The following is a 15740-nucleotide window of genomic DNA, read 5'->3' on the forward strand; positions in this document are numbered from 1 at the left end:
CAGTGTGAATAGAAATTATAATTGGCATTCAGTTTAGGTTATCTGGACACATTTCATTCCTTGCTGAAACAGCTCCCATGAACTGAATTGGTTGATGGGCACTTAAAAAGGGATGTGGTAGCTGTTCTGTTCACCGAACGTGCGGGAAAATAAAAGCAACTGTTTCTTTTCTAAATAGTTTTTGCAGAGGAAGTTGTAGTTTGGGTCTTTTTATTTATTCTTCTGTTCACAAATTGTTTTGGGGTTTGTTTGTTTTTTCACCCAAAGAGATCTAATTTTGATCAGCCTGTCTCTGCAGGGTTTTTTAATCTTCTTATGCTCAGTGTCTAGGTTTTATTTTTCATTTTATTTTATTTTCATATTGCTTAGTCTCAGATATGCAGCATCATTTTTAAGACTCAGATATTTCTTCCAGGAGTCGCCTCTTCACTGTTAGCATGTTTTGCATCTTTTAATGAATCTGCTGATTGAGGACCTGTGAGGCGCCTGTTTGTCAAACTAGAAACTTTTATGTACATACATGTCTTTCTCAGTTGAGTACTGGAAACTCCCAGCTCTCTTTCTGTTTTGGTTAGATTTAGTCTGTGTTGTTATCTTACTGGAGTAATACACACCATTGCATTTAGTTTTTGTGGCAGTTTTTCCACATAAATTTGTCTCTATTTCTTAAAAGTCTGAGTTTTACTGTTTTTTGGGGGACAATTTTAGACTGTAATAACATACAAATGCTGAAGCCTGAGTCGCTCAACTAGTACAATGTTTAGAGGTTGTTTAGTTTTCAGCTGTGCTAACTTATTTGATTCATAAAAAAATATTTTTTAACCTAATAAACTCGCATTAGTTTTGAACAGTTTTGCACTAGAGCACAGGTTTGATGGTTTCCTGAAAATGGCCCTGGGTATGCCTATGTAGATATTCTATTAAAATTCAGATTATCAATTAAATGTTATTAAAAAACAAATATGCGTTTGCTTCTGAGTAAATGAAAGTTACTGAGTGATTATATTGTGATTTGAATACATTACAAGGGAATAATAGTACAGTCGACCCCCGGTATTTACAGGGGGTAGGGACCACAAGCTCCCGTGAATAGCTGAAATCCTCAAATACTTGAGACCCTCTCTTAAAATGCTGATATATTTCAGCTTCCCAAGCTGCATTTTCTTTCCCGGGAGCTTTGTGTTTGGAATTTCGACATTTTATTGATATTTTTGCTGTGTTTACATTAATATGAATATTTGAAAAAAAATTTCTACCATAAAAATTTATTTAGTCATGAAAATAAAATTAAAATGATTAGCAAATATTTTAGATATGCCCTACGAAAAAATCTGCGAATACTGAACATGAATAGGCGGGGGTCGATTGTAGAGACCATTGCTCAGTCCATGCCATTCTTGTCTCTTGTCATCATTACTTCAGCACATTGCTATAAATTGACAACAGTAACTGGAAACTATTCTTGCGTACTGGATTTACATGTGCCTTTATATAGAAAGGTTCAGTACTTTTAGGTGTTTGTTACCTTTGCCTTTGTCAGTGGATGATGAACCACAGATAAAACCACAGGCTGAGGATGGCGGTTTCACTGTTGGCTGTGGTTCCACACCTCATTATTGACAAGCAGGTACAGCTCACTCTGTGTTCAGCAACAAAAGCCTTAATAGCCCTGGGTACAATAGAGCTGGTTCACTTGACTCTGACAGAAGAAACTAATCCTGGCTGGTGTGAATTAGTATAGCTACAGGCTTCAAGAGGTCATTTAGGCTTTTCCTCACTTTGAAAATACAAAAACTCTCTTGAATGCTTAGCCTTACAGTAAGCATTCAAGAGATCTAATTACAATTTTCACCACGTCATTTAGCAAGATATTTGAATGTTTTTGTTGGTTTGGGGGTTTTTTTCTGTTTTAAGTACACATGAAAAGAATCTCTGAAAGTAACTGTGTCATTGAGGTTATTTCTATGATTTTAAGTGAACAATTTATCTGTTATAGTTTTGCAACAAGATCTGCAAAAGATGGCAGCACAAAAATACAAATAAATGTGTCAGATTTATTCAGAAATGTTCAGGCTGTCAGGAAAGAAAAGAAATTTAGAGAAGAAAACAAAAAGGAAAAGCTCCAGGCAAAAGAAAACAAAATGAGGAATACAAACAGAGAGATGAAAAATGAATATGAAATATGAAAAGAGCATTGAGGCTTTAACACAAAATGAAAATGGCACAATAGACGTACTTGTTGGATACAAATTTAACCTCTCAGAGTGGGCTTTGCATCTGACATCAAAATGACATTTTGTGTTTTCAGTGCCAGACTCTATCATTATGTTCAGTGACTGACAATGTTATTGAAGCCTAGCTTTTAGTAGCGCTCTCGGTGGGTGGAAGTTAAAATGTTCCTATTAGGAAGCCTAGTCACTGAGTCTGGATGCTCTCTGACCTGTATTGAACTCATCGGGATGAATCCTGAAACAAGTGTGTGCGTGACATGTGTGTTTGCTGTTTCCAGGGAGCAATCTGTTACCGCTGCTGCCTCACCACAAAGAGTTTAAACGCCATTTTATAGCCTTACTGAGCGAAGTGCGCACATCTGTTCCTTTCCTTGTTCCAATCACAATCTCTTTCACATGTGCAATCTCTTAAACATGTGCACAGAGCACATAAATATAGCCTGTACTGATAAAAGGACACCTTCAGCCATTCTGTACCATTCAGATGCACACAGCCGTCCTCCTTTTTTGTTCATGTTTATTCTGGTTTGTGGGTTTTAGCAGATTTAGAAACCTTAATGGAAAGAGAAACCTTTTTAGCTACATTAGTGAGCCTCTAAGGATGGCAAACTCTGCAAGCTGGTTTCTGGCAGCTGCTTTTGTCCAAATAACTAACTACTATTTTGTCCATCTGAATGTTCAGAATATAAAGCCAGTTCTCTTTTGAAATGGGTTTCTTTATGAATGATGTCTGATTTCCAAAAGCCTTTTCAGTTTACTTGGCACCATGTTAGTATTAGACTTTTCCAGACATGTTACTTACTCGGATTGAAAGCTGTTGTAGGTCACCAGAGGTCAACAGAACTAATATTTAGGATACCTTTGATGAAGACAGGTGGACACTGTTGGGCATGGAAGTACTTTGGGCTGTTAAATGGTAAATGGTAAATGGCCTGTATTTATATAGCGCTTTACTAGTCCCTAAGGACCCCAAAGCGCTTTACATATCCAGTCATCCACCCATTCACACACACATTCACACACTGGTGATGGCAAGCTACATTGTTGCCACTGTTATCCTAAAGTAACTGGCAACAGCGTAACGTTTTAATCAAGACATTTGTGTTTAAGTACATGTAATAATCACTTTGTTTTGATGTCAAATTGAGTATCAAGAATGATGTAATTCAGCTGGTAGTCTCACTAGCAATTCCATTTCTAATATCATGACAGCATTAGGCTGATTGTTGGTATTAATTTGCTGAAAATGTAGCACTTGATGTTTTTGTACCAGGTTTCAGTCTATGCAGGAGGCCTGAAAGGCTGAATGAAGCCTTTTCCATGGATGTTCACAGTTAATTTGTGTCTGTAACCTAGCTTTTTGATCTTTATTGCAGATCCATTCATATATATTTATACATGTATTCTGTTTGTTATTAGATCTACAATGAGATGATCCATGACCTGCTGAATCCATCCTCAGGATTCTTAGACCTAAGAGAAGATTCCAAGGGAGTTATTCAGGTTGCTGGAATCACAGAGGTGTCCACCATCAATGCTCAAGAGGTGAGTCAGTTTACCTTTCCAAGCACTACACGACCCATTTATTTCAATCAAAACACTCAGAAATTACAAAGAGCAGAAATAACTCACACCTGTGTTTTTCTAGATCATGGAGCTCCTCATGAAGGGTAACAAACAGCGCACCCAGGAGCCAACAGCCGCCAATCAGACGTCATCTCGCTCCCACGCTGTGCTGCAAGTAGCTGTCAAACAGCAGAGCCGCTGTCGTGACGTTCTGCAGGAGGTCCGCTTTGCACGCCTCTTCATGATTGACCTCGCCGGCTCCGAACGAGCAGCACAGGTGTGTGTACATATATATATATATATGTATTCAGAGGGAGGGCTTTAAATTGCTGAAACATTGTCTAATCGTATGTATCTGTGTGGGTGAAGCTACTTTTATCAAGTGCTTACCTACCGAAGTCAAGTTTCAAGGCTGTGGCTAATGTGACGTGTCTGTATACAGTACAAGGCTTTGCTCCATGAGTCGTGTCTCCATGGGGAACAGTGAATGATTTCGTAAGAGGATGGAGGTTACCATAAATCTTAGGAGACTTATAAAAAATATAATATAATCTCAGTCCCTTGATCCAGTAGGATATGTCCACCAGGGGCCACCAGTTTTTGTTTTTTCATTTTAACATATATTTGTGACACGAGTTCCCCCATTTTGCTCTGTCTTATGATAGCTAAGAATCCTTAAATAATTCCAATTTGATTCTAAAAGTAAACTGTTCCAACATTGTTCAAAGACACAGCTCTAGTGTTGGCACACATTCATCTTAAACATTTTGATTGTCCCTGCTAATAATCAAACAGAGGAACAAAAAGAGAAACTTAATACAGATTTTATCACAGCACACTGTTATAGGCAACTACCCAGTAGTGAATGGTGAAATACATTTTTATCTACTAATACATTAGTTTATCTCTGACTTAAACAGCTACAACAGCAGTCAACTTTTTGATACATGTTTTGATTCAGTTGCAGCGACGTACCTGCAACCTCTACCTAAGCAGAGTCAAAAACAGTTCATAGTGGACTTAAATTTGACAGGTGGTCAGAAACATGAATCCCGTAACTGTGTTAATGGTATCACAACTCATTTCTTTTCATGAATGAAATCTGATGTCTGCACTTTTTTTCTTTTTTTAGACAACACTGTTTTGTTTTCCAGGAATTTATGAAAGATTTTCTAGATATTTCTACAGAAAACTAACACAAAATAAAGAATTGGAAGATAACATATTAAAGCACATTCTTTACAAAGAAAATAAGAATGACAGATATAAAAGCGAAGAACAGTCCATGGAATTTTTTTTTGTATTGTCACACTGGTATTTGTCAATACAGCGATGAAGAGAATCTGCGAGCCAATTCATTTTCTGGGATGTATTATCGCCTTGACCTTCTCTTTGCAAGCGGTTAAGTGAGAAAAACTCAAGTACTTGTTCAGTTGTTGTTTTTTTTCTTTTTGGCAGCTGTTCAGGTTGAGACTGCTTTATTCCTTCATTTGAATAGCTTGTCACTGATGCTCATTTTACCACAGGCTTGTTGTTCTTCACTATGAGATAATCATGCGGTCAGGCTGTGAGTGCACTTATTGGCCATGGAGACTATTTGAATGATTCAAAGGCATAATATTGATGAGTTGCGCATTACAAAGTTGAGCATACCTCACAGGTGTTAGTCACATGAAGCTGCAAAGAACATTTTTTCTCCCTGTAAACAAGAGGCATCCATGTAGTTAGCAAAAGGTGAGGTTGTGTTATTTTAGTACTAGATGGACCAAGGACCTAATGCCATCTATTGGTCAGGAGTGGAAACATGTCAACTACACACCGAAAGAAACGGCCAACAGTAGCTTACTAATGTTGACACTCCCCTGGTGTCTGGGGGCTGTAAAGCCTGTGAAAACATAGTTTAAATATCACCATCATTAATGAATCCTCTATTTAGTATAACTTATTAATTTAAAAGGTTTAAACTGTGTTAATCTGTTGATACTTATTCAGTTTTTTTGTCAGTGCCACCCAAAAGTGTTATCATAATTAGAGATGGCACGATACCACTTTTTTATGTCCGATACCAATACTGATACCATAAATTTGGATATCTGCCGATACCGAACAGTTTTTTTTAATATCTTGCTGTTTTTTGTATAAGTTCATACTAAAGTTAAAAAAAACAAAACACTAAAGCTATTCTGTTATACCTATATGTAAAAAATACACTGCACCCAAAATATTTCATAGTTCAGCAATACTGATCAATCTAATAAACATAAACCTACTCCATCCTCCCTATTCTGGTATTTTAAAGAGTAAGCAACCTGACTAATCGGGTTCTAAAACTCCCAGCAAAAAAATAAATAAATTAGGGACCCACCCCCCACCCTCCACCTCATGATGCTTAATTGACATAATCAACTTTAATTTGATGCAGTGTGAAAAAAATGCACAGAAATCAATTATTTTTCAAGAATAATTAAATAGATTCAACATATTTCTTCAACAGAATTGCAGACTGCACAGATGGTACCTTCCCAAAGAAAAAAGTACTAGCTTACCAGGGTATATTAGACTTAATAGTTACTATATACAGTAATGGACTAATATACATTTTACATCAGATTAAAACTTTGGATGTAAGATTCAGATAATTATTTATTAAAAACTAGACATTTTAAATGAGAATAAGAAAGAAAAGTATGTCTTTGTGCCCCCTTTTCCCTGTTCATGCCCTATTGGCCCCCCTGGCTAAACTTTGCTAGATCCGCCCCTGCACAGTTACCAGCCGTCAGCTACGTAGAAAAGGATCCTGGTGTAGAACGTAAATAAATTCTAACAACAACTTATCAAGCTTAAACGTGCTGCTGTTGTTCAGCCGCTGGTTTCCTCTTTCTGGCGCGAAGTGGGCAATAAACAAACAAGAGAGACGGACTCGCGACAGAAAAGCCGATCAGCGGATCATTAATCAGTTTCATGACTGAAGTAGCAACAGGAGAGGGAGGGGGAGAGAAGAGGCAGTCGCTCCATATATCGGTTGTTAAGCTTTACGTGGGAATGCTTTACAAACATTCAGAGATGAACTTACACACTTGCTTTACTTCTCTCTGGGATCACTTCCTCAGAGATGAAATGCCGGGTGGTAGTGAAGCTACAAATACACACAGCCGCTCTATCACGTGACACATACTGGAGCGACGTGCCACAGTTATGAGCCGAGTTACGCCATGTCACAAGTTTTGTGAGGTGCTTTTTTGATATTTAATGGATCGGATTACATTTTTTTATTTCTCTCCGATGTCCGATCCAGTAATTTAAGTCAGTATCGGACCGATACCGATACGTAATATCGGATCGGTCCATCTCTAATCATAATATTACTGTTATATTATTATTATTATTATTATTATTATTATTATCATTATTATTATATTACTTAAATCACCTTCAGAGCAGTAAAAGAAAAGGGGGAATATTTTCCTTTTTTTAAAAGCATATTTAAAGTTTTCTCATTACTCATCCATTTTTATTTTATTTCATCAGACTCAAAATAGAGGTCAGCGTTTGAAAGAAAGAGCCCACATCAACCGTTCCCTCCTGGCTTTGGGCAACTGCATTAATGCCCTGAGTGACAAAAATGGTAACAAGTATGTCAACTATCGAGACAGCAAGTTGACTCGTCTCCTGAAGGTACAGTCCTCTGAAGGTTTTTAGGGGACCAACTGTGTTGATGATTTTGATGGTTTTTGTTCTGTGTGTTTATATTTATCAATCTTTTTTTAAACTATAGGACTCCTTGGGCGGAAACAGCAGAACGGTCATGATAGCCCATATTAGCCCTGCCTCTGTAGCTTTTGAGGAGTCTCGTAACACGCTGACATATGCAGACCGTGCCAAAAGTATTCGAACACGGGTGAGCTGAGTAATATTTTATATGTCTCAGTATTGCTTCACTCTAGCAGAAGTTCATTTTGCAGTAAAAATAAATTATTGTAGCTTCAACTCAACTTTCTGCAGTTATAAATCCAACTTCTATTGTATAAATTATAGATCCAAAGTATATCTCAAGTATTCTTTTTCATCTTTGTGCTTTAGGTGAAGAAGAACATGATAAATGTGTCATACCACATTGCTCAGTACACCAATATCATCTCAGACTTGCGCTGCGAGATCGAGCGGCTGAAAAAGAAGATCGCCGAACAGGCGAGTCGGCAGCTCAATTCTGACCGAGCTGACATCCGCAATGTTCAGGGTAAAGTCTCGCACTCACTGCTGACTTTAATATTTGAAAAACACCTGCTTTTTGAGCTCTTTGAGTCTAATCTCCATCCCTTCCCTTGTAGCAGAGGTCCAGGCCCACTCCAGCCTGCAGAGTCGAGAGGAGATGGATCTGTTGAGGGAGCAGCTTCTGGATGCTTTCCGCCAGCAGATGGAGATCAGGAAGAGCCTGATGGAGCTGGAAAAAAACAACATGGAGATCCAGATTGCCACCTCTAATAATCTTTTAACTATTACAGAGTCAGTGTCAAGCATTTTTGATGTGTTTCTCACTTCTTTATCCAACAGTAATTATCCAGTAATTCTCTTTGTAACATTATTAAATCCAGCTATTTGATAATATGTTGAAAACTCACAGCATGTGCTTGTCGTGCTTAAAGTTCCCTGAAAGTGTCAGTGTTTGTGGATTATATAAATATAAATTATTGTAAGTCTGATCAAAAAAACAACATAAATCAAATGTAATAATGAATTTTATTGGCCACATTTTTTTTCTTTTTTTTTTTTCAACTATGTACTTTCAAATGTGCCTTAATTAACCAGCGCAGCAGGCGCAGGAGAAAGTGGCGTGTGGAGAGGAGGAAGGAAAGTGTCAATAAGGATGAAAGTGAGAAGGACTCTGATTCCTCAGAGTCTCCTCCAGACACCACGGAGACTCAGGAGGTGGCAATAGCTCGAGAAAATCTGGTTGCACTCATGGCTGAACAGAAAAAGATTCACAAGGAGAAGGTGGGCATGTCTGTCTAAAACTAGAAAAAACCAGAATCTTTCTTATAAAACCTTTGACTGTAGTGCATGCATAATATTTTTAGTGTCTGAAATACAGTCTGCTTTTTAAAATGTGCCTTTATACCTTTTGTTTAAAGGCGTTGCTTGAGCGTAGGTTTCTGGAGCTTCGGGATCAGGCTCGGCGTTTGGAGGAGCTGCTGCCGCGGCGGGTTAGCTCAGAGGAGCAACGCGAGGTCCTAGGACTTCTCTGTAAGGTCCACGAGCTGGAGATTGAGAACGCTGAGATGCAGTCCCACGCTCTGCTCAAAGACAACGTGATCCGACAGAAAAACTTTGTGGTGCAGCGATTTGAACAGCACAGACACCTGTGTGACGAGATTATTCAACAGCAGAGACAGTTCATTGATGGTGAGTATGTGAGCATTATGACTCCAAAGTTTGTTAAAAACAAACATCATCTAAATACTTATAGCACTGCTAACTGGGTTATTAGGCCCTTTACAGTTGAATATCAATGAAATGAAATGAAGTTACTTTGCACCAGACAATTAGACAGTTGAATAATCATGAAGGAGCTCATCAGTTGTTTTTGATTTGTTTGTTTTTTTATTAAATTATTTTCTGCTTTAAAGACACTAATTATCCTCCGTGTTACAGACCACAGTCTGCCCGTACCTCCACACCTCCAGGAGCTGTATGATATGTACATGAGGGAACTAGATGATAGGAAACTGGAGAAAGCAGTTGCCCTAGAAAAGGTGACAATCAGGCAGACCATCAAGGTAACTACAGCTGACACGTAAAGTCTAAACTAAGTGATACTATAGTAGTATTAAGCCTAGAAGAACACAAGGTACAACTAACTCCTATGTGCTTACTTCCAGGAGGTCTCGCTACCTAAGATCGCCTTGCCTTCTCACGGTCGTGACAACATGCAGGACATAGATTCAGACCAGGAGAGCATACGTAACATGTGCTCGGAAAACAGGCGAGGTCAAGCCAAAATACGCAGACATACCCTGCCTTCCATTCTGCCTGAACCTGATCTGTAAGAGGACATCTTTTTCATATGTGCCTTAAAGCTTTTTAACTCGATACACTGTCTGCATACATACTGTAGGTTCTCAGTTTTGTTTTCTTATTCCCCGCTTTAGGGACAATAACAGAGTTTTCAAGAGCAGCCCTCATGCCAGGCAAATGAAAAATTCAGCAGTAATGACCCCACCTCCCATCCACATTAATGGGAAGGGCAACAGAGAGGTAAGCACAACTATAATACCATCTGGTTTTGTTCATTTTACTTTATCAGCCACTGGGCGCACAATCGACTTATAGACTTTCGCCTTAAGATAGATTGGTATTCTCTTATGTGACAAGAGAATACCAATCTATCTTAAGGCGAAAGTCTATAAGTCTATAAGTCGTTTGTGCGCCCAGTGGCACTCTACGGGTCAGAGTGCTGGCCAGCGACGACCAAACATGAACAAGCTCTTCACACCGTGGAGATGAAGATGCTGAGGTGGCCTCTGGGTCTCACACGACTTGACCGAGCGAGGAACGATGATGTCAGGAAACAATGGGGAGTGACACCAATCACAGACAAGATGCGAGAGGCGAGGCTTCGATGGTACGGCCATGTTGTCCGTAGCGATAAAAATTCCATCGCAAAGACAGCCCAGCAATTAGATCTGGAGGGAAACAGGCCGCAAGGAAGACCAAAAAAGCGCTGGATGGACCGAATCAAGGATGATATGAAGGCTGTGAATGTTACACCAGAAGACGCCCTTGATAGGAAGAAGTGGAGGAAGGCATGCAAGATAGCGGACCCTGCATCGCGGGATATAAACCGCTAGGAAGAAGAAGAGACTTTATCAGCTGTGAGAAAACGCAGAAGAGCTTCTCTTCACATGGCTTCGTATTTGAATTTCACTCTCAGAGATACTTCACTCTATTAATCCCTTTGTTTTTCAACATTCGCCTGTCCATAATAAAATGTTCACTATTGACTCCTATGTTCAGGCTTTTTTTGCTAAGCTTACCATGATGAAATTCCCAAACTATCAGAATTACATCTTTGTTTCATCACCTCCAGCTCATTATTTTTTCCTGTGTAAATGCATCTGAGAGATGTGAGTCATTGGCAAGATAAAGTTATGCTCACCAGAGTCCACCAGAGCCCCATCCAGAGTTAAAATATCATTTTGGAGAGCCATAGAATTGATTAATCCTCACTGACACTCAGACAGACCGACTGAAAGCTAAGTACCACAGTGAATGTTATATTGTAATGTGGCACTCTGCATCTCCCGTCTGCAGCTGCAGCCTCTGGCTCCTGAGAGCTTTCTGAGTTACAGCCATCTCAGCCACAGTGTCAGCAGCCACCTGGACTCATCACCTGAGAGCAGCGAGGCAGGGGCCGATATCCCCCTCTCAATAAATGGTACGATATTCAAATGAGGACATATGAACTTTGGGGAATTTTAACAGGGTTTTTAACTACAGTTTAAATACAGGGGGAGTATTTAAATGCAAGGTAACAGAAAATTAATAAACCCTTGAGTTTGATGATTGTTTGTTTCCATGATGTAAGATTTGTTTAAAGCACTTTGCATCAGTGCTCAGGTTGAAGCCTTCAGATTTCACGGTGACCTAGAAGTGTATTTTTTGAACCAGGACACAAGAAATATTCTGCAGATCTCCTTCATATTTAATATGAGCGATTGATTTTCAGTTATAACAATTAAATCAGTGCTAATGGGGAAAAGTAGTGTTTCTCTGTTAACTAGCTTTCTTTCCATGGTGTGAATGGAGATTAAAAATAACAGTGAAAAGAAATTACCTGTGTCTCCACAGAACGGCAGCAGATTTTAAAGGGGGTCCAGAACATTGCAGTAAAAGCAGCACGTCGGTGCTCCAAAGCGCTCGAGGTGGATGTCTTGCGGTTACCTCCTGCACCATCTCCCCTGGACCCCAAAAAGCAGAAGAGCAGCCTTTCTTTAAGCAAAGCTCCCTCTAGAGGTTTGCCAATGAGGCGCGTCAGGCAGCCCAGCCCCGAGCTGAGACACGTCACTTCAGACGATAACCTGTCCAGCAGCACCGGGGAGGGACCTGGTTTGCATTTGACCTTGACACGCCCACGTAACCGACATGTGCTCAACAAGAACCAAACACCTCGCGAGGCAGACTTTGAAGGTCGTCGCAAAAAGAGACGCTCACGCTCTTTCGAGGTCACAGGTCAAGCGGTTAGTATTTGGTTTTCTTTTCAAACTGCCACAAGACACGTGAAAGGTGTCACATAATGTTGATGTCTGTAGATTATCAGTAGTCTGTGTTAACAAGGGGACTACAGGGCTCGCAAAATTTCAAAATCCCTGGTAGCCCTTCGGGCAGGCACTCTTCAGTTTTTGGTAGCCCAAAATAAATTTAAGTAGCCCGAATAAAAAAAGAGGACAAATTTTTGATTTATGTTTTGTTTCCTTTACAATATTATACTTTAATGTATAATATTGTAAAGGAAACAAAACATCAATCTAAAAATATTTAAAACACAAATTACAACAACAATTTCAAACATCAACTCAAATATTTGGTTCTAATTGAACAGAAATTTCTATGAACTTGCAAGAACTGTGTACAACATGAATCAGTCTGTGTCAGATCCTGAATTTGAAAATTCCACTGAAATCACGGGTAAGAGGCAAGTGGAACCAAGATCTAGGACATTTGCTTTTTGAAGTTTGCAAAGACTGCTAAACATAGTACATTATTCTAAACAGATTTTTCAGGACTTCTTGTTATGCTTGGTTTACTTTTAGTATGTTTTTTTGCAATTGGTGTTTGTTCTGGGAAAGATACTGCAGACTGAGCAATAATGTATTTCTTAATGTATTTCAGTACCGAGGGGTCCCTCCTCTCGCCAAAGTCAGGCCCCCTACAGCAGCCAGCAAACAGGTAAACCAATTTCACTGCCTGTGAGGAGATAGTCTTCCTTAAAGTTGTAACACTGCTGAGCACGATCTGAGAAACCTCCTTATGTACATTTTATAATATGCAAAACATGTAAAGTGTATTTTCTACTGCTCAACTTCACATGATTACACCCCTCAGGTATATACATGACATTATACATACACATAGCCTTTAAATAACTCATGTTCATGTGTCGCCAATCTTCAAGTATCATTCCTCTTTCACCTTTGGTCATCACTGCATTCATTCTGTTATTCCCTCTCTTTCCATAGGCTCAAATGCTGAGTCAGAAGAAGAAATAATACTTCCTGTGCAAGCTGACCTCTAAAGTACCTTTCAGATCAAGCTGATGTTCATGCTGGTGTGAAGTGCTTAGAATGTAAATTTCATAAAAAGCCAAAAGTATGCTCTAAATTATGCAAACATGCTTCTTCTTTCTTTACTGCTTTGCCATTCCATCACTGGAGTCCACCTCTGCCCGTTTCTGTCTGTAGAGGTCTGATATAGTGACTCATCAGGTGAACTGCACCCTGAAGTTTATCTGTTAGAGTTGCTGTTATGCACTAAAACCAGGGTTGTGTCACCGCTGACATTACAGGTTGCAAAGAAAGCCTCCAATCCTCCCAGTCCCTTTCACAAGGAGCTTTTTTTATGATTAGCTTTTCAGTTTTCACTCTGTGAAATATATAATATAATATATATATATATAATATAATATTGTAGTTTGTTAATTAATGTTAAAGCTAGAAAATTGATCCAGATTGTCAAATTATAAAAAAGAGAAGTTACCTCACTTTTAAAAACTCTGGAATAATTCTTATGCAGGCTGTTAGATGTAATGCCTCAGAAAGTGTGGAAGAAGTCATCGTGCTATTTGTGATTATTGAGGTAAAACTTACTAAAAGATCAGTATGATCATGTAAAACTCCCCCATCTGCTTCAATCAGTCAACAGCTCTGTGGTGGACTCCAGGTCGGAGGTCATGTCTCCGGACAGGTGGGAGGATTTTGTTTTTGGAAGACCCCCCCTTCTGGGTTCCCATCTGTCTGGCAGTGAATGGAATTAATGTGTCCCATAATCTGTAAACATAACCTAAAATCTGATTCAGGCCATAGAAAGCAAAAAGTCTGTGCAGTAATCTGTCCCATGATCTGCAAAACAAGCTACACATCCTCTTTTGTAACACGCTTCTTTTTCCACCAAAGAATTCTGACATCTAAGTCGGCCTCAGAGAGCTTTCCAGCATAAAACTGCAATTTCAGAGCTTCAGTTTGATTGTAATGGAGTGCAGAAATCTCTCCAAACTGTACAGTGATTTCAGAGATGAAATGTTAAGTTACTTCATGCTGTAAGAAGGGAAAATGTAGTTGGGGGGGGGGGAGCTGAAATAGCTGAATGAGTTTAAAGCATCAGAGGCTGAGATGTGCTGCGATAGATAAAACCTGTGTAGCAAACTGAAACTCTTTATATTACTCAATGAACGATCTGTCCAGTGGATGTGAGTTCCCTAATTTTTTAATTAAATTTCATAATATTGTTAAGAGAAATAAATGCACTGGGGGAAAAAATGACATAACTACTCGTCACCCTGAAAATGAGAAAAAACCTAAAGAATATATTTATTCTCATGTTAGACAAGCCACAGTTCTATTTATCAGTTTGTAAAATTGCTGACTTTAACATGACAGTTTTTTAGAAGATCGTGAGTGAACAGAGAGTGAATGCAGAGAACGTCTGAGAAGAGGCCACTGTGGGGCAGGCCTGTAGAAAATGAACTCCCTATGACTGTGTGTGTGTGTGAGAGAGTCTGAGTAGTCAAGCCCGCTATGTAGGTCTTCCAGTTCTGCTTTGTGTTTGCTATGATGTGTGAAAACACTCAAGGGTCATCTGGCGAGAGGAGCTACTGTTTAACACTCCCGCTATGTTATTAGATATTTTATTTTTTGCAATTTCTGATGTAGTTTTTGGATGCCTGTCAGTCATTTTGGCTATTTGTTGGCTGTTTGTTGTCCCCAGTTAGAGAACGCTGTGTCTTCAGTGGCAAAATTTCTACCTAAAGCAGAGACAATGTGCATATTCTTCTCCCCAAAATGTGCCTTTTTTACATTCTGACTATTTTTGTTTTTTTCTTTTGCCTTCTTAAATACAAATATTTCATGTGACATTTTCAGAATATTTGTTGAGATTAAAGGGAAACTTTGGACGTTTTTAACCATGAACCAGTTATGTTTGTTTGTCTGACTGAGAGCAGGTGAAGTTACACTGTCCAGAAAACTGATCAGCCACCACAGTCTGAAGGCAGTTAATGGAAACGCACAATAATGTTTTGGACAGTTACACAGCTTTTGTAATTTTTTTCTCTTTTAAATCAATCAGTGACCATGTGAATACAGAAGAAGATTTCAAGATTGATCCCCCCATTTTCAGAGGTTTTAAAAGTAATCGGACAGTTGACTAGTTTGATTATTAGTTCCATGCACATGTGAGTCTGTTTCCCTGATTATTCCATAACAGGTTCAATAAATAAAAGACTTGAAGTGATTCTAATTTTTGAGCTTGTGTTTTTTTTAGCTTTTGACTGGAACACTAATTGTGAGGTCCAAAGAAATGCCTATGCAAGTTAAGTACGCCATCATTAGGCTGGGAAAAAAAAAAAAAAAAAAAAAAAAAACAACTTGCATGAGAGATTACAAAAACTGCATTCTTAAAAGAGAAGAATTACAGCTCAGGGCTCTGGGCAGCTCAGTAACTCAGTAAAGACCCCAGAAGACAGTTAATGTGGATGATGACAGAATTATTTCCATGGTTAAGAAAACCAACTTTACAACATCCATTTCTTTAAGTCTAAACACAAGCCCAGTTTTCTTCCCTGCCTGGGTGAAGCATTGCCTTCAGAGAATCTCACAAACATAAATGATAAATAAAAGAAACTTTCTACACTGAAATGAATTATTACTTACTTACTTACTTAGTTACTTACTT

The 15740-nt window shown here is 38.9% G+C and overlaps 1 protein-coding gene across 1 annotated transcript in view; it reads left to right on the forward strand.

Moving 5' to 3' along the window:
- LOC102080367 (kinesin-like protein KIF19) overlaps positions 1-15299 on the forward strand; it is a 30372-nt gene extending 15073 nt beyond the window's left edge. Inside the window, exons 2-16 of the mRNA XM_025909558.1 lie at positions 3651-3776; positions 3880-4074; positions 7326-7472; positions 7573-7695; positions 7878-8034; positions 8126-8300; positions 8609-8789; positions 8927-9197; positions 9447-9571; positions 9674-9837; positions 9944-10049; positions 11106-11229; positions 11643-12031; positions 12684-12740; positions 13031-15299. Coding sequence (XP_025765343.1) covers positions 3651-3776; positions 3880-4074; positions 7326-7472; positions 7573-7695; positions 7878-8034; positions 8126-8300; positions 8609-8789; positions 8927-9197; positions 9447-9571; positions 9674-9837; positions 9944-10049; positions 11106-11229; positions 11643-12031; positions 12684-12740; positions 13031-13060 — 2370 coding nt within the window. The 3' untranslated portion in view covers positions 13061-15299. The remainder of the gene's footprint in view (positions 1-3650; positions 3777-3879; positions 4075-7325; positions 7473-7572; positions 7696-7877; positions 8035-8125; positions 8301-8608; positions 8790-8926; positions 9198-9446; positions 9572-9673; positions 9838-9943; positions 10050-11105; positions 11230-11642; positions 12032-12683; positions 12741-13030) is intronic.
- Positions 15300-15740: the final 441 nt, after the last annotated feature.

The sequence above is a fragment of the Oreochromis niloticus genome, linkage group LG8 (assembly GCF_001858045.2).
Source record: "Oreochromis niloticus isolate F11D_XX linkage group LG8, O_niloticus_UMD_NMBU, whole genome shotgun sequence".
Classification (NCBI taxonomy): Eukaryota; Metazoa; Chordata; class Actinopteri; order Cichliformes; family Cichlidae; genus Oreochromis; species Oreochromis niloticus.